Source organism: Dicentrarchus labrax, unplaced genomic scaffold (genome assembly GCF_905237075.1).
Source record: "Dicentrarchus labrax unplaced genomic scaffold, dlabrax2021, whole genome shotgun sequence".
Lineage (NCBI taxonomy): Eukaryota > Metazoa > Chordata > Actinopteri > Moronidae > Dicentrarchus > Dicentrarchus labrax.
Window position 1 is genome coordinate 1616245 of NW_026136710.1, and position 26971 is coordinate 1643215.

The 26971-nt window shown below is 41.5% G+C and overlaps 1 protein-coding gene across 6 annotated transcripts; it reads left to right on the forward strand.

The window, feature by feature from the left end:
* The first annotated feature begins 430 nt into the window (after positions 1 to 430).
* Positions 431 to 26954, forward strand: mef2ca (myocyte enhancer factor 2ca). 6 transcript variants are annotated; one of them, XM_051412851.1, is made up of 12 exons: positions 431 to 644; positions 3467 to 3565; positions 9825 to 9997; positions 11991 to 12194; positions 19950 to 20093; positions 20691 to 20871; positions 21038 to 21082; positions 21399 to 21562; positions 21675 to 21698; positions 21809 to 21938; positions 22201 to 22324; positions 22689 to 26954. In XM_051412851.1, exons 3-12 carry the CDS (start codon positions 9944 to 9946, stop codon positions 23032 to 23034), a joined length of 1416 nt encoding a protein of 471 aa, XP_051268811.1. In that variant the 5' UTR covers positions 431 to 644; positions 3467 to 3565; positions 9825 to 9943; the 3' UTR covers positions 23035 to 26954. The 6 variants fall into 6 exon arrangements, with proteins under 6 accessions (XP_051268811.1, XP_051268814.1, XP_051268815.1 ...); XM_051412854.1 differs by having other exon boundaries at positions 20694 to 20871; XM_051412855.1 differs by lacking the exon at positions 21675 to 21698.
* Positions 26955 to 26971: the final 17 nt, after the last annotated feature.

A 26971-nucleotide genomic window follows, 5' to 3' on the forward strand; every position in this document is an offset into this window, starting at 1 on the left:
GCGCTGATATCTAGGACACGCTCGCAGGTTTGATCTCTCTCTCTCTCTCTGTATGTAATGTGTAGAGCCGCCGGTCTTTGGACCAGTAATCCTGGGCTCTTACACCGAGGCCCATGGAGGCCCTGAGTGTCAGCAACACATTTTTCCCCCCCCAACACACGCGCACACAAACTGAAAGACACACACACACACACACACACACACACACACACACACAGGCAGCATCACTGACACCTCAGAGCTAAATATACCGCGAGTGACAACGACAGGTGACCGGGCTCCTCCACAGACCGGCCAGCTCGGACGCAGGAGGTCACAGGGTATGAGTGTGTACAAGAGGTGTGTGTGTGTGTGTGTGTGTGTGTGTGTGTGTGTTGATGGGACGGAGGGGGTGGTGTTTGAGCGTCAGGGTCTGATGAGTGTAGACTACCTCGCCTCAGTCTGGACTGATCTCAGATCCAAACGCAGCCCAGTTCTGGGTCCCCCCCTCTTCTCTAAGCCAGCTGGTCTGGCTTAATATTCCTTCTTTCGCTTTCTTTTTCTTTAAGAATCCTTTCTTGTTTGATACAAGGGATCGACTGAGTGAACCCACAGCTGGAGCTGCTGGGGAAACCTTCCAGGTGAAGACAGAACAAAAAGCACCGGTGAGTGAACTAAAACAGGGACGGACGTTAAAGTTATAATCTGTGACGTTCCTGCTTTAAAATGTGTGTAAACTCGAGGTTTGTGTTCTATATGCTGTTGAGTTGTGTAGAAGATGAAGCCCAGGGAATCAGCGAGTGAGAGCTGCCCCAGCAAAACAACAGCACAGGCAGGAAACTAGAGCTCAAGTTAAAGCTATAATGTGTGACATTGCATAACCGCGTTACAATACCTATAAACTCTGGCTCTGCGTTCTACATGTAGTTGAGTTCTTCCATTATCCCAAATGTTTCCAACAATGTTCAAACTCAGAGAAATCTGTCATTTTATTCAGGTAACACTGCGTTTCACCGGTCGCCTGTCGATGGCGTCATATCCCCTTTGTGCCTGCGTCAGCGTTGTGGTTGTCTGTCAGAAGCTGTCATACATTGACTGTTGATCCAGTCTGAAGCCACATTGTTACCATCCACTGTTTAGATCTTGGTGCTTTTTAACTCTAGATTTGAACCGGATGAAGGATTTTAGTCATCGGACGTCTGGATCTTAAGTTATCAGAGAAACAGCTCGGCTTGCAGCTCCTCCGGGACGTCCTTTGTCTGTCCAACAGCGTGGGAGAAGCAGTGATTGTTAAGGTGGAACTGCTTTATTCAGTGTGTTTAGTGGTTTTAATCAGCGGGTCTGTTTGTGTTGGAGAGGAGGAGACCTCTGTGGATCATTGGGCTCCCGGTAGAAACCTCCTGAACCATGAACACTGAAGGAATCCTAACCGGGAGAAGCTGACTGCAACTTTTTTCTTACGTTTTTTTCCGTATTTCCAAGTCCAAGAATGAAGTTTTGTGCTCAACGTTAAAGTTTCTATTTCCCACATTAAATTCAAACTGATACATTTCAATATGTATATTCAGCCCATAATTCAGGATATGATCAGTTGACCATGAATAGCAGAGAAGACGAATGGATAATAATCATTATTTATTTATTATTTGTTATAATGTTAAGCTCTTTAAACACACAGTATAATAATATAATACATAGGATGCAGTTCTGTGGGATCATTAAACCGTTTTTGGATGAGCTGGAAAATGCTTCGTCACAGTGAGGCTGCAGGTTGTTGTGTTACGCCACTGGCTTCGAAAGTAAAGTAGAGCTGACTATTAGAGCGGGCGATTAATCGATTAGTCGGGCACAACATGCACTTGTTTTAATCAATTAATCTACAGCTTCGGTTTTGGTTCCAAATGTGAATGTTTTTTTTGTCTTCTGTAACTATAAACTGAATCTGATTTTCTGCTTTTCAGCTTTTATCTGAAGTTTTTTCTTAAGTTTTTTTTTTGCTTTTTCTGAAGATATGAATATAAAAAAACCTGTGAACAGACATTTGCAGACGTCCCTTGAAACTCTATTTTCTGACATTTTTTGGATTAAATTAACTTTTAACTGAGATAATAATCTGCAGATTAATCAGAAATCATCAGTATTCAGATCCTTTATTTTATTAGTAAAAGTACAAATACTCCACTATAAGTTAAAGTCCTGCATTGAATATATGTGCATATAATCAGTAAAATGAATTTACAGTATTAAACTGTGATTGTTGTTCAGTTATATCTGATAAAATTAGATTATTCTGATTCATTCATTAATGTAAAAGCAGAATTTCACTGTTGGAGCTGATTGATAATAATTTATTAATGATTATTTTCTCCATTAATCTGTCAATAAATCCTTCACAATGCTTATTTAGTCCAAATATTACAAACACATTCAAATGATTAAAATCAGTCACAGGAAACAGGAAATGTTTTTACATGAAAAATGACTTCAGCTAATTGATTAATTGACTTTAATTTAATAAAACTCTCCTGAAAGCTGTAAATGTAGAATCGTACAATCGTTCCCTCTGAGATGTTTTGGAGAATCAAGTCAAGTACATTTACCTCAGATTTGTACGTAGTGAGTTATATTTCACCAATTATTTATTATTTATTCACTTTTTTTATTCAAGTTTTTCATTTTTTTCCTAAAGTTTTCAGCCTTTTTCTGAAGTTTTCAGCTTTTTTCCGGGCTTAACAATCACATTTCATCACATTAAATTAAAATATTTAAATTTCAAGACGATATATTTGGCTAATAATTTAGGAGATGATCACTTCACCCTGAATAGAAGATTGTGCTGACAGACAAATGGATTATAATCCTTACTGGTGGATTAATCACCTGAAGTCTTTTCCAGTATCGTCAGTATTGTTTCTGCTTTTTGAAACGATATATAAGATCTTTGATTGTTGAGTCCCGAAGCGTCCGTCGCTCTGATCGGCTGCTTTAATTCGGGCCCTGGTGGATTCTCACAAACGCCATCAGGAGCACCAGGAGGAACCAGAGGAACCTGATTGTTTCACAGAATATCTGTCTCATGTTCTCCTGTCAGTATATAATGAAAGATTCAGTCTATAAAAGTTACCTGCTGCAGCTTTAAACTGTTTATTATAACAGTTTTATTGGTTTGGGAGTTAATGGATGAGCAGTGGAGCAGTTCCTGGAGTCTCCACTGGGAGGCAGTAGTTATATAGCCTATTATATTATATTATATTATATTATATTATATTATATTATATTAACTTATATTAAAGTGTATTCTCACAGAAACCTGTTGAAAACACTGATTAAAATAAAAACAAAGACACATAAAAGACAGAGAGAAATGTCTTATTGGAGCTCTATTTAAAACATTTTCTCCTCCTCTCTATTTTATTTCCTCTGTGCGCGTGCGTGCGTGCTGTGTGCGTGCACGTGCGGTGTGATGATGCCTCCTCCTGACGTCCAGGTGCTTTGAGCCCGAGGAAGCGCAGGAAGACTCACCGATGGACTGAGCCGCTGGACGGACACACGCAGGAGAAAGACCTGCGGAGCGGAGCAGTGTGAGGTAAAGCTCTGTGTGCGTGTGCGTGTGCGTGTGTGGAGTGTGATGCGGGGCGTGCGGGTTTGACACGCCATAAACAACAGGAAATAAACACAAGCGGGATAATCCTCCTCCTCCTCCTCCTCCTCCTCCTGCTCTCCTCACTTCAGAGGAAACACCTTCGGGTTTGTGTCTCCGGAGCTCGCGTCTGTTCGGCGGTCAGGTTGTAGTGTGAGTGCCCGGAGCTGGAGCTCGGTTTGCGGGGCTTTGTGTCGACTTCTCCCCGGCGGCGGAGCGCGGTTGGAAACACTCGGGGAAGTTTTTCTGTCGGGACATGTGAGGAAGTAACTGTGTGGTTTTAACTTTTCTTCAGCAACGTTTTTGTTTTTGGTAAGAGAGAGTCTGAACTGATGTTTGTAGTTGGAGAAAGTTTGTGATTGATGCAGGGGCGGATCGATACATGGGGTGGCCAAAGGGTGGCAGAAATATATGGGGATTTAAAAACAATTATATATCAATACTTGCTTGGAAAAGCCTTAAAATGAATAATTGAGCTAAAAATCACATAATTGTAGCATCTTAGTAAAGTATTTTATATAGATTTACGGTGGCGTTAGACATTTATTTACTAATATGAGATATTGTTTTATTAAATTGAGTCTAAAATGTGTCCATAACAGATCATTAATTAATTTACTTTTTTTTTTATTTTTTTTTTTTTACGTTATTTTAAGTTTAATCTTAATTAATGTGGTTAAATTTGACAGAATTTTGGACCAAACTGTGGCAAAGTATTTTTATATTTTGGATTTTAGTGTTTAAAGTGAATTTTTTGGCTCGTCTGTTTTATTTACCAACCAAAAATATTATTTTTTTTACCAGCCATAAAACTGCATCATGCATTATTAAGTATGAATTAAAATACATTTTATCTAAAAAAAAATAAATGTGTGCTCTGTGCTCCAACCACAGTTCAGCAAGCCTCAGTCAATTTCCTCCTTTCTTTTACTTAAATATGCTACGTGCTAAGCTAATCTATGTTGAAAACCATTTTTAAGGTGGTTAAAAGATAAAATATAAATATATATATAAAGTAAGATATAGATATAGCTAATCTACATTAATTGTGAGCTAGCTACACCTACACCTATCAACCTAACAGTCCCTTAAAAGCTCATCAAAGATGTCATTGATCTCTCCTTTTTTTTTTTTTTTTTGCCTATATTTGGTTATATTTTGGCAAAGTGGAATTAAAAGTGAGCCGAATCAGCCATCGGCAGCTCCCGTTGGCGATGTACCAGCGGATGTACAGACAACTGTCACCGGATTACTTTGATACTGAAGGAAACTTAAAAACACGATAAATCTCAAGCAAGTTCTGAAGCTGCTCTAATCGGACTCATGGCAGCGTTTCAGAAATGCTGCGGTCCCGCAAAGACGCCGCAGATGTCGGTGTGATATCACTCCCGTATGCCGAGCATGTGGCGAGCTGTCTGTGCCACGGGGCGTGACTCACCCGCTGCTTATAGAGGGGTCTCCCCCACCGAACCACATGTATTAGATCAGGTTACCTGCATCCACATCTGAGCCCTGAGAGGCAACTTCCACCAGTAATTTAGCCTGTATTTGTTTTTTAAACTCAAAGAGACACTTTGAACACAGTCGACGTGTTGCGCCGTCTCATATTTCTACATCCGAACACGACCAAATACACGTTTACACCTTAGTTACCCGCACACAGGTGTTTGTGTTAGCCTGGAGCGCGCCATAAAGAGCTGATCGGTATTGATACGGGGAGTAAATAATCAATCTATTTGCCACAGAGTTCATTGTTCTGTTATTTATAAAACAAAATGTTTTCCTTTCATTTCCAGTCTTTATAATTAGCATACAGATATTAATATTAATGTAAAACCATCTCAGAAATAACCTCCGTACACAATCTCATACCAACAGACTGAGGCTAACAGGAAGCTAACAAGCTAATGGGCCTCTGATAAAAGCAGAAACTGTCGCGTTTTTATTTTTGGACGCTTTCATACTTGTTAGCATTTAAAAGAGAAAAGGGATTTAAGGCTAGTGGTTTTTTTGGTCTTTGTGCTAAGCTAAGTTAGCCAGATATTATATTATTATTATTATTATGTTTTTGGGGTTGAAATGCTTTATTATGTCACAAAATACTATGTCATATATATTTTTAATAACAATAACCTGAAACTGAGCAGTGGTTTAAATCTTCTCATCTAAAAATTATCATATTTCCTAAAATGTCGAACTTTTCCTTCTAATTATTCTCTTTTATAGCTTAATAACGTTCGCCGGCTACAACTGCTTTTCTTTAATGGATTCAGAGTTCGGTTCCAGGTCCAGCAGGGTCTGTCCGTCACCCCTCGCCCCTCCGCCGACCACCCGCCCTCCCCTCGCCGCCCTGCGACACCGAGACGCTCAGAGTGTCCTGCCAAAGAACACAAGGGCACCGCCACATGTCGGCCATTAGCCGCCGCTCTGCCGGCGCTGCGTGTAAACCGTACAGCACATATGCAAACAGGCATTCACACAGTCACACTCTCCCGCCTCTTTTTTCAGCGTGTTGGAAAATAATTGGCGAGGGAGCAGCTGAGGCCTGCGTGAGATGGCTGATTTCCATCTCTTCCTCTGTTCAACAGTCTCTCTTTTTTTTTCTCTCTCTCTCTCTCTCTCTCTCTCTCTCTCTCTCTCTCTCTGTCTGTGAACCAGAAAACTGCTCGTATTGTTGTTTGGGGTAAAAAGTTCATCCTTCTTTATTTTTGGAGTCCTTCTGCTTTTTTACGCCGGGGGTCTATAAATAGCGGGGAGGTTTGTGTGCGCGTGGGTGAAGTCGGGGTGGAGATTTGCTGTCATCCTGGAAAAAGATCAAACTGCGGCGTTAAATCAAACCTACAGATAACAGCACACACACACACACACACACACACACATTGTTTCATGCAATCTCACAGTCTCAGTTTGGCCTAAAATTCCCTTTTCTTTTGTTTTACGCCAACATGCTGAGTGTGCTCGTCTGCGAGGGCTCTAAATTTAAACCGATGTTGTTGATCCTTGTGCTGTGTTCCTGAAGCGAGGTAGGCTCACAGGCAGCGTGACTCAGACTCCAGATATTCCTGTAATGCTCTCCGGCCGGCGTGTCGCTGCTCGCTGCTGCTGATGATGATCCTGATAGCGTTTTTATTATCAGTGTTTTTGTTTTGTTTTCTTCCTGGTGGCAACAAACACGTCCATTATGACTTCGTGACAGGAGCTGTCAGTTTGTATTTGTTTATTCCAACCGCAGGAAACGAGAGAAGAGGTGGAAATTACAGGTTATTACAGCTGCGATCAATCATTATCCTCAATATTCAGCTGCTGTTTTCTTTATTAATCAATCAGTTCTTTTAGTTTATAAAACGTCGGAGCGTGACAAGTTTCTGGAGCCGAACAACAGAAACAAACATTATTTTAAAGACCTTTTTCCACCTTTTTTAAAATATGAATTCATAGGATAAACTGAGGCTAACAATAAGCTAACAAGCTAATGGGCCTCCAGTAAAAGTCAACTATGATAAGAAAAACTAATTATTTATGGATGCTTACTTTAAGACACGTCAGTATTTATAAGACAAGAGGGCTTTTAGGTTAGCTGTTTCCAGTCTTTATGATTTGATGCCAACAGTCTGAGGCTAGTTCTTTAGTTTATAAAGTTTATAAACATTATTCAAAAGACCTTTTCCACAGCAGCCATTTTGACAAGAACTAGTAGGGTAAACACAGGCGTTACCAATGATACTAATTAAAGTTTAGTTATGCATGGCGTTAATGTCCTGAATGATTGAACTAGGATCACTATAAATCAATCAATCGTCCCTTGTGCTTCCAACTTCCAAAAAATGTGATAAAAGTTAAAATATTCAGTTCCTCCTGTTGGTTTGATGGTTGCTTTTACATTGTAAATATAATATTTTTGGCTTTTGGACATTTATAAACGTCAACCATGGACACGTTTCACAACCTTTAGACATTTTATCAACCAAATAATAATAAAAACAATCATTTCTTGCCTCCTTCCTCTCATATAACGAACATCTTTAATGATGAATGAGGGAGATAAAGAAACTGTAACACCGCAGTCATTCTCTCCCTTTTTGTTTTCCGAGAGCACACCTGCGTCATCGTCTTACATCTCCGCAAATCCCAATTTCATTCTCCATTTCTCCCCGTGCGCCTGAGGGCCGCCGCCTCCTGCAAGCAGGCAGCGCCTTTTCCTCGCCTGCTGCTGCGATGACGCCGGAAAAGCTGCCAAGAAAACCTGCCGTGTGTGTTTGTTTGTGTGCGTCTGTCTCAGCGTGTGTGAACATCCAGTTAACTCGGCGACCCGAGCTCTTAAGCTCCACTTCAGGAGCGAGACACGGGTCACATGGCGCGCACACACATGCACCGGTAGGCGCACAGGTCCATCTTTAATCTGTATGACACATATTCCTGTGTGCTCCTTTATGCTTGTGCTTTCACGCCCCGCGGCACACGACAGATTAACAAAAGGTTCGTTGACTGCTTAATATCACCTTCCTCCCTCTTTTCTTCTCCTCCTCACGCTAATGAAGGGGCGAAGGGGCTTTAATGCGAGGGTCTGAGGGAGAGGTTAGAGGAGGCGGGAGCGTTTAGTTGAACTAGAAAGTGTGTTTGTGTGTGTGTGCTGGTGTTTTCCACATGGTCAAGACTTCATCACGCACTTTAGTCATACACACATGGTTTATGAGCAGCCGGCACACTGAGTGTTACCTGGAGCCAATGTGGAAGTGTCTTAAAGGGAAATTCTGGTTATTTTGGTATGTTCTGTCACTGCAGTGTAAGCTTAAAATCTATGAATGTGCAAATTTTGTTTCATTTCTAAAGTTTTCCTGCCGTACACAAGATGTCTCCTTCTTCTCCCCGTTAACATCAAAATACCGATAAACACTGGAGCTGTAATACGTAGAGCAGAAAACAAGCTTCGTCTTTATGTTATTATTCTGTTGTGAGAGACACATAAAAAAAATTAACAATGATAAAGTGTGATGATGAGGTGAAGCAGCGTGGGATCATGTGAGTTGTTGTCTTCACCACCATTGGCGTCATTGCAGTCAGCTTCTCCCGGTTAGGATTCCTTCAGTGTTCATGGTTCAGGAGGTTTCTACCGGGAGCCCAATGATCCACAGAGGTCTCCTCCTCTCCAACACAAACAGACCCGCTGATTAAAACCACTAAACACACTGAATAAAGCAGTTCCACCTTAACAATCACTGCTTCTCCCACGCTGTTGGACAGACAAAGGACGTCGCGGAGGGGCTGCGAGCCGAGCTGCTGCTAACGTTAGCTCAGCTTGTTTCTCTGATAACTTAAGATCCAGACGTCCGATGACTAAAATCCTTCATCCGGTTCAAATCTAGAGTTAAAAAGCACCAAGATCTAAACAGTGGATGGTAACAATGTGGCTTCAGACTGGATCAACAGTCAATGTATGACAGCTTCTGGCAGACAACCACAACGCTGACGCAGGCACAAAGGGGATATGGCGTCATTGACAGGCGACCGGTAAACAAAATAAAATGACAGATTTCTCTGAGGTTGAACATTGTTGGAAACATTTGGGATAATGTAAGAAAACAACTACATATAGAACATAGAGTTTATACACTGTTTAATGAGGAAATGTTACAGATTAGAGCTTTAAACTGAGTTGCTGGTCCCATCTGAGCTCCACCCAGAGAGGAAGTTTTCTGGCGAGCAGTAAAGAAAATCCTGTCTTCAAATGTGGTTTCTGAAAGCCTCCAGATGTTTTTTTCATACAGCATATGACAGAGCCAAACTCTTTATTATTTGCATTCTGACATGCCCAGTTGTTTCACTTCCTCCTGAGGGTACAGTAACCCCCTGAGGAAGCTGGGTTTTTGGGTGTGTCAGGGGGATACGGCAGCAGTGAATGGACGGGCATGCAGACAGACAATATGTGGCCTGTCTGTGCGTGCATGGCGGTTTACACTCGGCATTATAGCATGACATGATACCCACACGCAATCCCGGTTTTGGAAATTAAAAGTGGTGTTCATACATGTTTCTGTTTGAGTTTTGATCTTTTGTCCTTTTCATTGCCACCTCTTAAAGTGTGACACAGAATCCAAAAACCAGTTCGTCCTCTTCCTCTCATCCGTGTGCGGGCATGTGTGTGATTGAGGTTTGTTGTTTTTTTTATTAACCCCAATGATCATGTTTTTGTTCCTGTCTCTTGCAGAAGCCAGCAGTTTGGGATTGAAAAGTGAAAAACTGTGAGGACCTGAAAGTCAGTCAAAGGAGCCAGAAGAAGTTTGTGACAAAGAGGAAGAACTAGCAAGACAAAACAAAACAGCCAAGATGGGGAGAAAAAAGATTCAGATAGCGCGGATTATGGATGAACGGAACAGACACGTGAGTACGCAGGAGACTTTCAGACGTGCACCTTTTTTAAAACTGGAATGAAATTTACTTTCCCACTAAAGCACCAGCATCTCGGCCCAAAACAGAAACAAAATAAAACTCACCGAATCTGGTTTGGTCGAAATAAATCCTTAATTCACAGAGTTTGTGAAATGTAACGCAAACGTTAATCATTAACGACAAATTTGCCATCAAAGTGCGTCCACTAACAGTAGTTGTTGTTTGTTCCACTAACAGTAGTAGTTTCTGCCACTGACAGACTCAGGTTGTTATTGTCAGTGTCTGACAGCATTATGGAAAGGATCCCTACAGAGATAGACCTTTAGTTTAACCACAAACAGCCATAATATCACTATCACTCTCCACCAGACTCCAGAGACAAAAACACTAATTTTACCTCCAGACCATCGTAACTTCATTCAAAGTGGACAGAAACAGAATAAAACTCATTAAAAGCGTCTCTGTTAGTGTTTCCAACAATCACCAACTCTGGTTTGGTGGAAATAAAACCTTAATTCACCAAGTTAGATGAGAAAATGTGTTTGGTTTGTCCGTTCTGGGCTACTGTAGAAACATGGCGGACTCCGCCACCAGAGAAGGACCCGCTGCCTCTGTAGATAAAAACGTCTAATTCTAAGGTAACAAAAACACAACGGTGATGATGAAAACATACAACAGATCCTCCTGAAAGTGGGACCTTTTAAACGGAGGCAAAGTGTTTTCAGTGTTTAACCTTAATTGTGCTCAAGTTTGACTATTTTCAGTTTTCTTACTTTTAGAAATGAGGCACAAATGTAACGCCGCAGATAGAAACAACGTAAAAGTCACACGTCCGAAAGACAAAACGACACAGATTCTTAGTCTGAAACACACACACACAACACACACACACACACACACACACACACACACACGCCGGCGATATCGGGTCACATGATCCTCTCGCACTGCGACTGTGTGAGTTCACGTGAGTCAACCAGCTCCATGCAACAGATATGACAACTGAGAAATGAGAGCTCGTTGTCAATGCGGCTCAACTGCTTGTGTGCATTGTATGAACACACACACAAGTCTTGTCTTGGGGGGGTTCCTCTCTTCCTGTTATGACAGGAAATGCAGGCACATATGCTTCCTGACCCCCGTAGCAGGGCAGGACTGACCTCGTCACAATCCTTCCCTGGACCGTATGAGGTTATACTAGTGTGTGTTTCATCCTTAAAGATAAGTTTATGAGTTTTAGCTCCTTTGTTACCATCATGTGTGATTTAAAGAACAACTTTTATAGTTTTATTATTATTATTTTGAAGGCTGTGGTTATAATAACTCAGATGTGCGGCTGGCGGTTAAAAATAGGTCCAACGGGGGAACAAACAGACGCAGTCAGACGATCAGACGCGGGCAGCAAACGTCCAGGTTCATCAAACTTATTTAGAAGAGAAAATAAAGGCGAACAGTAGAATTATTCCCCGAACTGTCCGGCTGTAAACATCCGTCACAGACCGACTTCCTGCTTCAACTTTGACCTTCTGTGTTTACACAGTTTCCCCGTGCAGTGAGAACATCTCAGGTGCCCTCTGTGTCAGTCTGACGCTGCTGTCCTTTTTCTGGTTTTCCTCCAGTTTCAGACAGCCATTGATTTCCATTCAGTTAAAATCAATGAGCAGACTCTTGCGTGAGTTGTGCGATCCATCAAGCCTTGCATTTAGTTTCATTATTTATGTGCGGTAATGCCGTTTAAGTGCGGATTGATTTTAACGAGCTGCACTCTGATCCCCTCATATTGTGCTGAAATGAATGGAGACAAATGGATGTCTGGAAAATACACCACAAGTTTAGGGAAAGTAGAGCCCTCACAGTCTGCAGCTCCACTTACAGTGTTGCTTTAAACTAAATGCTAACATCCCAATTGACTCTTCATAAGCCCCGCCCCTTTTGATCTGTGCTCCAATCACAGTTGGAGATAAACTTTTACCTTTTTCTCCAGGTGACATTCACCAAGCGCAAGTTTGGTCTGATGAAGAAGGCGTACGAGCTGAGTGTGTTGTGCGACTGCGAGATCGCCCTCATCATCTTCAACAGCACCAACAAGCTGTTTCAGTACGCCAGCACCGACATGGACAAAGTTCTGCTGAAATACACCGAATACAACGAGCCCCACGAGAGCAGGACCAACTCCGACATCGTGGATGTAAGTAACACGCAAATGGACACGATTCAAGTTTGATTATAAAGTAAATGTCTTTTTTTTTTAAGCAAAATGGCAAATGTTCTGGTTCCAGCTTCTTAAATGTGGATATTTACTGGTTTTCTGTGTCGTCTATGAGGTTTCTTTTGGTTTTGGAGAGTTAAAACAAGACGTCTGAAGACATTCCCTTGAATTGTGGGAAATAATAATGGACATTCTTCACTATTTTCAGACATTTTATAGATTGAATCACCAATTAATTCATCAAAAAGTGACTCCGTAATGAAAATAACGGTGATTTGCAGCCTGAACTAGCTGAAAATGAGCTAGAAATTGGATGCGTGTCGCCTCCTTGTTGGACATGTTATTCAACACAGTGTGTGTGTGACAGTATAATACAGCACAGAGAAATACAGTATGTACTAGACTGAACCTTGTTCTGTCCCGACTTATGTAACAGTGTTAGGAGAACACAATAGCAAGTGTATGCCTCTGTGGACACATGCATACACGCTCACACACACTCACACACACACACACACACACACACACACACACACACACACAAACACTCTGTGGACGTTTGCTAAGCACACCTTGTCACCAAGGTCAGACTTAAGCTGTCAGAAGTCAAAGAGCGAGCAGGAGTTTGGTGCAGGGAAAGCAACCTCCTCCACCTCCTCCAGGATTCACTGAGAAATTATAATGAATGTTATTTCACCACAGCGGATCAAAAAAGTTTAATTTTATACAACTATACAAAAAGTTTAATTTCTATACAAGCTCCCTCCCTCTCAGCAAATTAAACAAAATGCATCAGAGTCCTGCAGATGACAGCGACCACAGCAGCACAACAGGAACAGCGAGCTGGTAGTGGAGTTAACAGAGTTAACAGAGCTAATGAGCAGCTGCTGGAGCTTTTACAGTCACTAGAAGCATATTCACGCTGTTTATAAAAGTGTCTGCGTTTTACCTGTGTGTAGAGGCTAACTCTCCGGTGTGTGTCTGTGGGGGGGGCTTTAGAGGTTTTTAGACAAGGTGGGCTTCACACTATTCATACATGATAACATACGGAAGAAAAGGTTGAGGTAGCTGTTTTACTTTACTCTGCCTGGTGGTAACCTGAGGCTGGTGACACTTGTGGACTTGTGACCCTGTGAGTGTGCTCATTGTGTGCACATGTACTGTATGTGCAGTTGCACCTGAGCCTTTTTTCCTCCACGCGGCCCACCACATGGCCTCTTGGCCGGCCCCGTTGGAACCAGGCTTACATGCCCTGTAATCCTCTGTAATCTATCACAATCCAGTTTAGCTCGTTACTCTAATCTGTCCAGGCAGCCTCTTCATCTCTGCGGTGTATCCACACGGCGTGAACACCAGCAGGGTTATTTACTGCCCACTCGCCGCGTCCACTTTTACCTCCGTATGACATTTCCTCTCTCGCCACTCTCCAGCTTCCTTTTCCTGTGTGTTCAGATTATTGTTCAGATTATTGTTCACTTTAGTCCAGACTGAGGAGGGAAAGTGAGGTGTTGCTTTTAGTTAACGAGGATATATCATTTATATAATCCCCTTCTTTCTCTATTTTCCTGCATTTACTACCCAACCTAAATCCTTCCAGCCTTCCGGCCTTACTTTGTTTCTGTGGACACAAATTATGGATGTATCCATTTATGTGTCTGTTATTTTCCCAATTAATTGATGCATTGTTTTGTGTATAAAACAGAAAATGCCTGTTATATAATATCCATATCTTGAGGTCTTTTTCCAAACATTGAGCGTAACTTTGGAGCGTTATTTAGCCCCTTTCGCAGCATGCTAGCATGAGACGGTTGGTACAGACGGATGCGTTAGGCCACTGCGTCTTTAATCAGAGCCTCTGGAAGGACAACGAGGTTGGCTGATGTTGTAATCACGATACATGTAAGAAATGTTGTTTATTTGCTGGATGTGAAGCTTGAATTGGAAGCTAAACCGTTAGCCACCGTAGTTATTCAGCCCTCAGTAGCAGAAAAATGAGTTTGAAAGAATGTGAAATTTGGTCTTTTTAACCTATTGACAGGTACTTATTGTATCCTGTTTATAATAATATATAGAAAATATGATTTATAATAAAAAATATAAAACTCAAGGTCCATTTACTGGCTTTTTCCAGAGCTTTCAATCGCATCTTGCGGCCTTCCTCATGTTTGAACAGAGACAAGGGTTAGGATCACCACCTGCCATTATCTTTCTTTTATTATTACCTTACCTATGTGATGACAGTGGAGCAAATGATTGAAAGCTCCAGTACAACAGTAAGTGGACCTTGAGTTAAGCTTTTTGTCGACGGATGCATCCAGTAAAACCCCAAAACGACGTCATAATCACCCCGATGAAGCCGAGCTGGCTGAAGGCAATTAAAGAATAAAACAAACCATATTAAATAAAAGCTTTTTATTAGTTTTTTAATGGACTCCCTGAAGGAAAATGGCTGCTACGGTTGCACTGCGGTTCCTGTGGACAACTCGTGATTCATCGCCAACACTCAATGTCTAATCTCGCTGATCTCTGATCTCTGATTGGATGACGAGAGGGATGGAAGTCTTTAAGAGACAACCACAACAACAACACATGGCATGACATGGTGCTGAGGCGGCTGTGTCAGTGCAATAAGCTCCACGTGTTTGACCTCCCATTAGCTGGGCTTCAAGGAACCGTTCAACACTGAAGTTAAATACAGAGCTGGAGTCGGGATGCGGTTCGCTTAGCTGAGTCTTGGTGGCGTACTTACAGGAACTACTTTAGCCTAGTAACGCTTTAACGTTAGTCTGTCCCAGTAGCTTGTGTCTTTGTATTTAACGTTTGACATTTTGTTGTTTTGCATTCAATAAAGAGGCAAAATCTCTCCAAGCTAGCTAACTAATGAATCTTCGCTCTGCGTCACTAAAAGTTGAAGATTGATTGACGGGTGAATGTCAGGATGTTATTGGTTGAAATCAGTTAGTTCATGCTGACGTAAGCACGCGTCACATTTAGTTTCACAGGAAGACACAATGATTGTGAAGGCTTTGTCGGACATTGTTTAATAGGGGAACATTATAACTGAGGTCTTATGATGATTCTTAACTATTTTATAGTTTTTTTTATGTTAAGTTTCTCTCGTACATCCTGTAGCTTCTTTCATTATCCACCAATCTGCCGATTCTGTGACTTTTGTAACCGAATTTTCCCTCACATGAGACAAAGAAAAGCAGCAGAAACATCCGAGTTTAGAAGAAGATTTAGAAGTAGTTTTTATCCACTTGTGTGTGTGTGTGTGTGTGTGTGTGTGTGTGTGTGTGTGTGTGTGTGTGTGTGTGTGTGTGTGTGTGTGTGTGTGTGTGTGTGTGTTGGCTGTGTGATAGTGAGCTGTGAAAAGTCTCTGCACCAATGAAATATCTGCCAGACAGGAATTTTTTGTCGAAGAGAGGCTCCTTTGTTTTGGTCATCTTTTTTTTTCCACTCATGTGGCGGGTTGGCATGTTTCCTTTATGTGTGTGTGTGTGTGTGTGTGTGTGTGTGTGTGTGTGTGTGTGTGTGTGTGTGTGTGTGTGTACATGCTAGATAACTATCAGCTTATTGTATTGTTGCTCATTTAGCCTGGGAACCTCGCTGCTATTTATAAACCCGAGGAGTTCTGCATTCCTCACTTTTACTCTGTTAACCTTATTTTGCTTCAGCCTCTCCGACTCTGTGTGTGTTTAACTGCTTCAGATTAGAAACAGATGAAGTTTCCAATAAAGTCGAGCACACACACACACACACACACACCACACACACACACACACACACACACACACACACACACACACAGTGACGCTCACATATGCTCAGTCCAGTTCCTTTGTGTTGGCTGCGATCCCTCCCAACTAAATGGCTGGAAACCGGTAGTGGTCTATAAATAGGCCGGTACACAGCTAAGAATAGCCGTGACGGCGCTGTGAGTGTGTGCGACTGCGGTTCGCCCGTGGATGAGTGAGCGTATAACTGTGTGTGTGTGTGTGTGTGTGCTACTGGAGGAAAATAAAGAGGAGGAAGAGAAGCAACTTAAGGCTGAGTAACCAAGTCTTAGTTCCCCACAACCTCCTCCTCCTCTTCTTCCTCTTCTCCTTCTACTTATTCTTCTATCTCGTCACAGTGGAGGCGTTGGTGTATTTAAAGGAGTTGAGTCCTGCTAAAGTTTTTGTAGTAATTCAATATACATTTTTAGGATTTAGGAAATAAGCCATTACAGATGCACTTTAAGTGTACACAGTGCACAGTAATGTTCCAGCAGCTGTAGAGCCAAAAGCAATACAGTAAAATAACAGAAAATAACTGTATAATACAGTAATTACAGTAACTTCTTAAAAAGTTTTCAAGCTTTAATTCTTTACATAACATTTTGTAGCTTTTTATGTGTAATTCAAGCTTTTTACACTGTAAAAACAGTTAAAATACCTTTTTAAATTAGCTGTTTTCACTGATAAAACCAGTATTTTGACAGTTTACCAATGCTTATAGACTGATAATAAAACATTTATTCAACATTGTTGTTGTTAAAACTTTCATAATTATACAAGATATCTGTCAATTAACAAACAAATCCATGTAACACTACAGTTAACTGTATGCATGAGGCTCAAAATGCAAAATCACATCCAAAACAATAAAAGCAGGTATTAATGTTAGTAATGTTGACTATTTGGAATATAACAATAACTTTATTTATACTGCACCATATTGGTTTACAGTGTGGCATTAAAACTTAAACACAGGGAATAAAAAATGTCATTCAAACAAACATTAGATAAAATACACACACACATCTCACAGAATAGAGTAAAACGTAATACATGAACTAATAGCTCGACTAAATATGTTGGTCTGTGTGTGATTTATAGGTCATAAAGTGTTTATAAATTAATATTTACACCTGACGATGAAATTAAGTCAGAGGATCACCAAAGTTGTTACGGGTTCATCCAGAAGTCATTTCAGTAAAAACCTACAATGTCGACCTCATGGTGGCGCTAGAGGAGAAGTCAGAGGGCCGTCAGCAGTTGGTAGGGTTCATCCTCTGGGGGTCGGGGATATCTGCGCTGAATTTTATGATATTAAAGTCAGTAATTGTTGAGATATTCCACTAAAAGCCAAATGTTTGAGGTAAAGTCAGAGGATCACAGTGTAGGGTTCATCCTCTGGGGACTACAGGCGAGAGTTCACTACACCACACACACCAGTTCGAGCCCATTATGTTTCCTCGCCAGTTTTAAAACTCCTGGTAGTACGTTTGAAACGCTGGAGCACACATGGACTCATCATCTGATGTGGCGGAGGAGGAGACCACCCACGGAAAACAGGCCAGTGGAAGCAACTGAAAAAGGAAGAATCAATGGAAAAGTAAAGCAGCGAGGGTGGAGGTGTGGATGGAGTCGGGATGAGGAGGAGGAGGAGGAGGGGGTCTGGTATGATTATTATGGCATCCCTCCCTCCTCAGCTGTCTCCAGGAAGCTGTTCAAACCACCTGCCACCACACACACACACACATACACCCCAACACACACATTCCTGGCCAAGTAGAAGAATATTTACTCAACTACTGAGCTCAAGTACGGATTCAAGGTAGTTTTACATCTGTGTGCTTCTGGAAACGATTCAAATGAAACCAAAGGAAAAGTTTAGAGAGGAAAATGTGGACAGTGTGTTGTGGCCGGTGGCGTTAGCTCATGTTGCTCACTGTTAGACGCTGTAGGGAAGCGAAGAGAGAACCAATATATCCGACCCTGTCCTCCGTCTGTCTTTGAGGTTGTGTTCACTGGGAGGCTGCTGAGCCCCGTTACATTAGCAGCAACATCTGATCCAGTTTCACCCAAATCACTGATAAAGTTGTGTGTTTGTACAGAAAGAAAGAAAGAAAGAAAAAAGAAAGAAAGAAAGAAAGAAAGAAAGAAGAAATTGAGTTTTTGTGAATATTTTGTCAGACTTTGTCAACATGGGAACAATTTAACTGAGGATGTGATCTTAAAGGGTTAAACTGACAGTTTTCATTTCCCCTGGACTTTAAATTCCTCAGGTTTCGACTTAAAGGTCGATGATAGATCAGCCGGTTTCTGCTGAAGACAAACATATAGTCGCTTATTGCAGGTTTAAAGGAACAATCTGAATTCTCCCACTGTATCTCACCCACACCGGCTGTGCTTTTTATTGGGAAAGGAAGGCGTGGGTGTGTAATGTCGAGTGCAGTGTGTGTGTGTTGTGTGTGTGTGTGTGTGTGTGTGTGTGTGTGTGTGTGTGTGTGTGTGTGTGTGTGTGTGTGTGTGTGTGTGTGTGTGTGTGTGTGTGTGTGTGTGTGTGTGTGTGTGTGTTTGAAGAGGGGAATGGAGGCTACTGGAGCCGGTTTTATGTTTTAGCGGACGAGCCAGATTGACAGATTGTGAGGGAGGGTTGGGAGTGACGAGAAAACGCCGCGGAGCACAGGAGCAAAAAATAGCCTTCTACGGCCATCCCTCCGGCAGCCACGCTAGTATTGGTGGTGGCTGCTGCCTCACCCTCTTCCTCCCTCCTTCCTCTCACCCTACCCCTCCTTCCCCCTAAAACCAAACAGGTGGACATGACTGGGATGAGTGGGATAGCTGCACCGAGCCCTGTGTGTGTGTGTGTGTGTGTGTGTGTGTGTGTGTGTGTGTGTTGCAGTCATTCAGTGACAGACTGGACTAATGGGCTGTGAAGTGCTGAAGCAGGAAACCGCATACTGTACAACACACAGCGGGGGAAGGAGTACTCAGAGGTTTTACTGAAGTAAAAGTAGCACATAACTGTGTACAAGCACTCTGCGTTCACAGTTTTGAAGTAAAAAATCAGAATATTTCTCCTTTTTAAATTGTAACGGAGGAAATGTAGAAAGTAGCAGAAAGCTGAAATACTCAAAGTGCCTCGTAGAGAATCATCATCCTCTAATAGACGTCCACGTGTTCTTTAATGTTCAGTCACACATAAAACTGACAGAAAGTCAGGGTGTTTCTTTGTTGTAATGGATGAAGACACTGACGTCTCTTTTTGTGGGTTTCTGCTCAGATGGCGCCCTCTTGTGGTTGAAATATTCACTGCAGCTTCTGCCTTTCTGCTGTTATTTCAGTGAAGTGAGAAGGAGAGGCTTCTGTCTCTTGTTCTCACTTCTTAAGTCTGATGGAATAGTCTAAAAACGTTAATATGATTCTATGTTGTGAACTCTGAACGCTGCAGTTGCAAAATCTACTTGTTGTGACTTTATTGTCGCCCTGTGTGAAGCACTTCGTGTACATATAAACATTATTATAGCGTAACGTAGCGTCAGCATTAGTTATTCCTCATACTGGGCTTTAGGAATATCATTGATTTAATTGTTTTATTGCCTCAGTTTATTGGTGCAGAACAATAAACAGGACGAGGGAAACGAGAACTGCAAGTCAAGAAGCATAAATAGAAAATATTATAAAGACAACAACAGACAATATGGTTCTTATTTTAAAAGGAAGATGTGCAGTTTGTGCAAAAAGTCACAGTAATAAGGATAAAAACTAAGTACGTGAGTAGATATTTTATATTCCTTCTGGTGTCAAACTGCACAAACATCATTCAAACATCAAACTGTAGGAAGGAGAACAACAATTTTAACCATAAAAATACACATATATGTATGTTTCTGTGTATATTTGAAATAGAAAACGAGTATTTAAGTTGCTGAATTATCTCTGTTTGTGTGTTTGTGTCTTTCAGACGCTGCGTAAGAAAGGTTTAAACGGCTGCGACAGCCCCGACATCGAGGCCGACGACTCTGCTGGCCAGAGCCCAGAGTCGGACGACAAATATCGCAAAATCAACGAGGACATCGACCTGATGATCAACAGACAGAGAATCTGTGTAAGTCTTAATGACGTCTCCTCACAGACGCACGATATGAATTCTCTTTTCAGCCAATAACTGATGATTACCTGCTTCTTACGAACGATACCGATGGGATAATTCAACATTTGTGTATTTTAAAAATAAGTTTATAACCTGTTGTTTACCCTAAATTTATTAAATATTTACATATTTATCACATAACTCATCAAAGTGGACAAACATTCTTTAGATAAATCCTACCTGTTGTTTTGTGTAAGAAATTAAAATAAATGATTATTATTACGCACTGATAATTCATTGACTTTATGAAGCTGATATTGATTTTAGAGCTAAAGATTTATGTATAGTGAATTTTTTTTTGTAGCAGTATGACTTTCTTAAATTTATTAAAGAATGTTTGAGTTAAATATTCTTAAACATGTTATACAATTTAACACCAATTCTAGAAAGAAACACTGAGAAAATAAAGAATAAATAAAAAGAAAATAAGTAGCTTTACATCAGTACTATAAATATCAGTTTGACCAATACTGCTCCAATATATCTGCAATCGATCGGCCGATATCAATCGACCGTTACCGTGTGATGTTAACCGGCTCCTGAACTGTCCAGCAGGGTCTGCCTCCCTCCAACTACGACATGGGCGTGACGGTCCCTGGCAGCAACCCCAGCAGTCTGCTGTACTCCCACCCCGGGATCGGCTGCGGTCTCAACAACCACAACCTGCTGCCCATCTCTTCCCTGCAGAGAAACAGCATGTCACCCCAGCGGCCCTCCAGCACTGGAAACGCAGGTGTGTGTGTGTGTGTGTGTGTGTGTGTGTGTGTGTGTGTGTGTGTGTGTGTGTGTGTGTGTGTGTGTGTGTGTGTGTGTGTGTGTGTGTGTGTGTGTGTGTGTGAACATTAAGAATTAAACATCTGACCTCCTGGAATCTGACCATGTGTGTTCTGTGTCTGTAGGTCTGATGGGTGCAGAGCTGACGAGCACTGTGGTCTCCACTGTGGGTACGAGTCCTTTCTGCTCTTCCAGACTGTTACAGAAGGCTTGTGTTATTATTCAGCATCTTATCTTTATATTATGGGGGAAGAAACCCCCATGTAAGGAGAGAGGGCCTCATCAAATTCTCATTGTGATTGATCAGGACGGTTAAGATATAATAATAATAATAATATATCCAAGAAAATAAAGCTTTCAGAAACACTGACAGTTCGATGGACCTGCCTGTGCATGAAGGCTGTTGTCTCACTGTAGGTTATCGGTAGTGAATCAGAATTAAAAAACACATTTAAACATGAACCTCTGTCCGTGTTTCCTCAACAGGAAATGGCAGCTACAGCAACCACTGCACCTCCCCCGGGCTGCTGTCTCCAGGAGGAGTCTCCAAGAACATGCAGGATAAGAGTCCTCCAATGAGCATGAGCCGTAAGCCAGACCTCCGGACGCTGATGCCCCCCTCCAACAAGTGCAACAACATGCCAACCATTGTGAGTGTGTCCGTCATTTTATCTCTTTATTTTATTGTGTTAATTTCCCTGAAGCTTCTATTATTTATACATGGAGACTCATTAAAGTCTGTGCTTTAACGCTGCCCTCCAGTGTGAGGATTTTGATCTGATGTTGGTAAGTAACTCTTTAATTAAGATTTTGAATTTAGTAGAGTTTTACATTCATGCTTTTACTCCAGTATCAGTGTGTGTAGTCTGTCTGATAGATTTCTCTTTTCTTTGCAGAACCAGAGAATAAATCACTCTCAGAGCGCTCAGACGCTGTCGACTCCTGCCGTGTCCATCACTGCTCAGAATCTACCTGGACAGGGGATGGGCGGGTATCCGTCCACACTCTCCTCTTCTTATGGCACAGGTGATTACAGCACAGCAACACTGCCGCGGGCTTGTGTGTTTGTACAATAATCAGTGGGCTAGGTGAATGTTGTGATATTATTGGTTGAAATCGGTTAGTTCATGCTGACGTAAGCACGCGTCACATTTAGTTTCACAGGAAGACACAATGATTGGATTCTGATATAAATTGTTAGATTTAATTACTGTATGACTGGGAGTGTGATCTAAAAAAGGGTTAAAAAGACATCTCTGACTTGAGTGATGTGTTTGTTTTCTCTCAGAGTTCTCCCTTGGCAACGACCTGTCCTCCCTGTCTGGGTTTGGAGGTTCTGGCCTTGGATCAGTTACAAACTGGCAGCAGCAGCAGATACAGAATCTGCAGCACTCAGCACTCGGACACATGGGGTGAGCATCTATCATAGCGTGTTCAGATTTCTGTTTCTTCAGACGTACATCGAATGGTCCCAGACAGATTTCTTCTTCTAATCTGAGACAAAAAGTCTGCACAGGATCTGGTGTCACATCCATCACCACTGGTCAGGTTGTCTGAGGTTTAGAGACCTGACTTCACCCTGTTGTGTTGTCTTTATTTTCATCTTCACAAAGGGAGTCGCCAAGCCTTTGAACCAGTTTCATTCATCATTTATTTGAACAGTATCACCTCTTCATTGTACAACTGCAGGTTCGCCTTTACGCTGATGACACTGTCTTTTATTCCTGTGCAGATTCCTATTTCATGCTTCTATGTTTTTATTTTCTCGCCTACCAGGAACTTGTGTCAGAACTCGAACTTGAACCTCGTCGGCCACCAGCACCTCCACATCAAGTCCGAGCCAGCCTCACCTCCCAGGGACCGTGGAATCGGGATGATCGGCGCGGGGCTCGGCGGAGGCGTTACCACAGCCGGATACTCCGTCGGAGGCCGGGGCCCCGGCGAGCCGGGTCACTCCCCCGGCGACAGCGTGTCCAGCTGTGGGAGCTCGTACGAAGGCAGCGAGGAGCGCGAGGATCATCACGGGAATGACAGCTTCCTCCTTCGACCTCTGTCCAGTCAGGAGGAGCATCACAGCCCATCTGTAAAGCGGATGAGGCTATCAGAGGGGTGGGCGACATGATGGGAGCCGGGCTGCAGCCAGAGGGGAGTTAGTAAAGTTACCTTATAGTGTTGTTATTATTATTATTATTATTATTATTATTATTATTATATTCTTCTTGTACTGAGTGGGTGTGCTATATGTGTAATGGTAACATGTACATGAGGGGGAGTCAGACTGCTGTATTTACAACATGTACTGTAGCTGTACACTAGAGGAAAGAGATCAGTATTTATCAAACTTTTAACACTCAAAGAGTTCTTCGCTGAAACTGAATTAGTGAAACATTTCTCAGGCTACTTCCCTTCGACTCACAGCGACGAGCCACAGTCAGCCAATCAGAGACAAGGATTTACCCAACGTCTGCCACAGTGCTCAAAAGATAAACCCCTCTCATTTTGTTTGGCAAGAACGTGAATTTTTTTATTAATCTCTATATAATACATTTATATATATGTATTTATGATGTGTAAGAGGCGAGGGCATGCACAAGGTTGGAAGAGGAATAGATCACCATATAATCATGATTTTATTGGATTGTTTTTATCTACCAAATTTTTTTAATATGGTCAGAGGCTTTAAGTAAATGATAATAATTAGCTGAAATGGAAAGAAATCATACTATAATGTTCAATGATAGCACTGTAGGCTAAATCTGCCCTGTTCTGCATTATATACATCACTTCTGATAAATTATTACTGGTGTTTAGTCTGTGAGTCGGCGTAAAAGGGAAGGTTTTTGTATCTTTCGGTGAAGTCCAGAATGTTTTAGCAGTTTGATAAATCGGAGTCGAACTCGTACTCAAGCAGCTGGAGAGTCCGTCGGTGTACATGCATCGCTTGTTTTGTGTGTGTGTTCGGGATATAAGTAAATAACAAATATGTTACATGCACATTCACGTATGTGCACATGTATGCAAACTAACACAAAAAAGGTAAAAGTGAAGAAGTCTGGTACTCTGAAGCTACTGGTGAGTTCAATAACCTTTTGGAGCCGCGAGAGCAGGCGTCCCGAGGCGAAGCGCTCGGTCCACGCAGGTTCAACATAGTTGCAGGTTCAACATATTTGCGCACATTTAAAAAAAAATAAATAAAAAATAGCACATTTATATATGAATGTATAGAAGGTAAAGCGTGGCAAATAAAAAAAGACAGGTAGAAAGAGAGAGGAAGTTCAGCAAGAGAGGGAGAGGAATGAAGCTCTGGTGAGAGAGAAATGGCGGCCGAGGAGGTTTCAGTGTGAGTGAGACGGATGTTTATTTGCAACAGGTTGCAGAGAAAAGACGCTTTGGACAATTTTCACTTGACGTGAAGACGCTTATCAGAGTTAGTGAATAATTTTCAGAGCTGGGTTAGAAAAAAAATGTGATTTTCAGCGAATGCAATCCAGATTCACAACAGTACGGAAGCAAAGAAAGGCCGAAATTAACTATTAACACAACTTTTATTTATTTGGATTCACATTCTTGTTTACTGCCACAAATACTCAAACATGAATTAAATACAAATAAAAGCCAAATACGTCTCCTAAAAACTCAACACAAAGAGATTTATATTGATTATAAGAAATTAGTGATGTAAAACGACATTTTAAGGGAAGTTACTAAATGTTTGTAAATTTGTAAGGTCTCAATATTTTACTTTGATAACCATCTTTCTGAATTTAAGTTGCTTGAATTTTAAATTTATTTAATTTATGAAACATGATTTTCGTTAGATTTTTTTACATATATATTTCAAGTATTCAGAAAAATGTATTCAATAGTGGTTTCATAATTTTATTTTATTTTTAGAGCTTTTTGCCTTTATTTGACAGACTTCTCTATAATTTTAGTTAACTTATGTTCTATACTGATGATTGTTGCTATACAAATAAAAAAAAAGTTATTATTTTGGCCTTTACTTGCTTCCATACAAAAAAACAACCTGTGTCATTTTCCTTCAAAACAAAACAACTCATCTGTGTTTTTAACACATCAAACAACAGAAATAAATCACATTCGGTCTTTGTGGGTGAGAAATAAAACTTCCTTCATGGCCTTGTTACACAGCATGTGCTGATAGCTTAGCAGGATTTAGCGGTCAGAGGAAGGATTGCACTCCTAAAAAGCCATATCCAACCGGACAGTGATGCTTTGCTGCACAGTTTATAGTGTTATTGTTTGTTTGTTTTTTTTTGAATATTCCTTATTATATCAAATTGATATTCTTGGATGTCCGCAGCTCTATTTAATAACAGTACAGAGTGGTGCACGACATTTTCTATCAAACATTCAGGGAGATTAAAGTTCAGCGGGTGTCAGACTCAAACATCATATCACGGTGACAATCTGCTGTTTTCAACTCCGGCACAACTTACGTACAGCGTGTGCAGTGGTGGAAGACGTACATTTACTACAGTACCAATACATCCATTACAAGTTAAAGACCTCCTGCAGACGTGTGTTTAAGACATATATACAGACAGTCTGCATGGAAACAATAATGTGATTTAATTTTAAGTATAATTTTCACATTAAATTCTACCTCATTAAAAACTCCAGAATCTATGAATATGCAATTTCAAACCCACTTTTTATATCTTCAAATATTTAAAACCAAACTTGGGTGATAAGAACAACTCAAAGTGACAAAAACCTTTGGAAAACATTTATTTTACCCATCTGCTAACATGGAGGCAGCAGGCCTTATGTCCCATACTGCAGTCAGCCACCAGGGGGAGATAGAGAGGTTTCAATGCTTTAAACTACTTTAAATACAATTAGCTAGTTTAGTGGTTCCCAACATAGGGGTCGGGCCCCTCCAGAGGGTCACCAGATAAACATAGACTCCAATCGTTGCTGTTTGGCGTCTTTGGGCCTCAAACTGTTTTTTAAGTGAAACCCCAAAAACAAAAAGGTTGTGAAATCCTGGAGGGACCGACAACAACAACAACAACAACAACAACACATGTTTACAGCTGTCAGATGAATGCAGTGCAGTAAAAAGGATAATATTTCCCTCTGAGGTGTAGAAACAGGAGTAAGTCCCCTTCCACCGCTGTATGTCGGCTGTAACTCGACATTGTGGACAGTCATTTGTGCCTTGTACCTAAAACTGGATCTGACACCCCGCCACAATAAGAGTCTGAAGAGACTGAAGCTGACCGTTGTTTTGTTTTATTTTAGAGGCGGAGAGGTGGCTGGGGGTTGTTCACATTTGAATATTTTGGTTTAAAAACTGTATATTTGGAGCTCGGACCCTCGGCCGCGAACCCTCTGCGTCTGTTTGTGCCCCGTTTGCTGTAAATCCAGCGACTAAAATTCACCCATTAGAACCCCTCTAGCTGTTGTAGTTGAAAGCGGGCAGAGCCCAGATATGTTTTCTTTTATGATGATGTCTCCGGGTTGGTCGGCTTCCAGCTCAGATTTCCTGCGCACGCCCCCCCCCCACACCCCGCCGACTCGTCAGTACAGCAGAGGCGGAGGACAGGAGGGCCAGGAGCTCGTCCTCGGGCCGCAGGCGGAGTGTCAACTAACCAAAGTGTGAAATACAATGTGTTTATTTGTGTTTTTTTGGTTTGATTCTTTAATGAGTAACTGCCTGGACTTTGTCAAATCTGTCATCCACTTGTACCTCAAATGCCCCTGATGAAATTATTTGTATTTGGCGACATCGGTTGAATGTCCTCTGTACTGTAAACGGGCTGTATTCCCCCCTCTTTATGTGCACTAGTGCTTCTAATAAACACCAGTTTAATATTCTAAAGAGATTGTTAGCGGCATAAGCTGGCCTTTGTCGCCATTTGGAGACAATGTTTCTCAGAAGAAAAAAGACAAAAGTGCACCTCTGTCGTCGCAGTCAGAGATGATGTACAGCGATTCCCTCACTCACAAATGTGGTAGTATTTGTATTTTGCAGAAAAAAATATACAAAAATATACGGGCTCTGTTACAAACGTCTCTGTGTGGTTTGTCGT

Bases quoted from the DNA above. Each gene is read 5' to 3' on its own strand.
- mef2ca (XM_051412851.1), top strand. From the start codon at position 9,944: ATGGGGAGAAAAAAGATTCAGATAGCGCGGATTATGGATGAACGGAAC. The intron at 20,872-21,037 runs GTGTGTGTGTGT...CTGTGTCTGTAG, and splicing joins CTCCAGCACTGGAAACGCAG to GTCTGATGGGTGCAGAGCTG. The intron at 21,939-22,200 runs GTGATTACAGCA...GTTTTCTCTCAG, and splicing joins CTCCTCTTCTTATGGCACAG to AGTTCTCCCTTGGCAACGAC.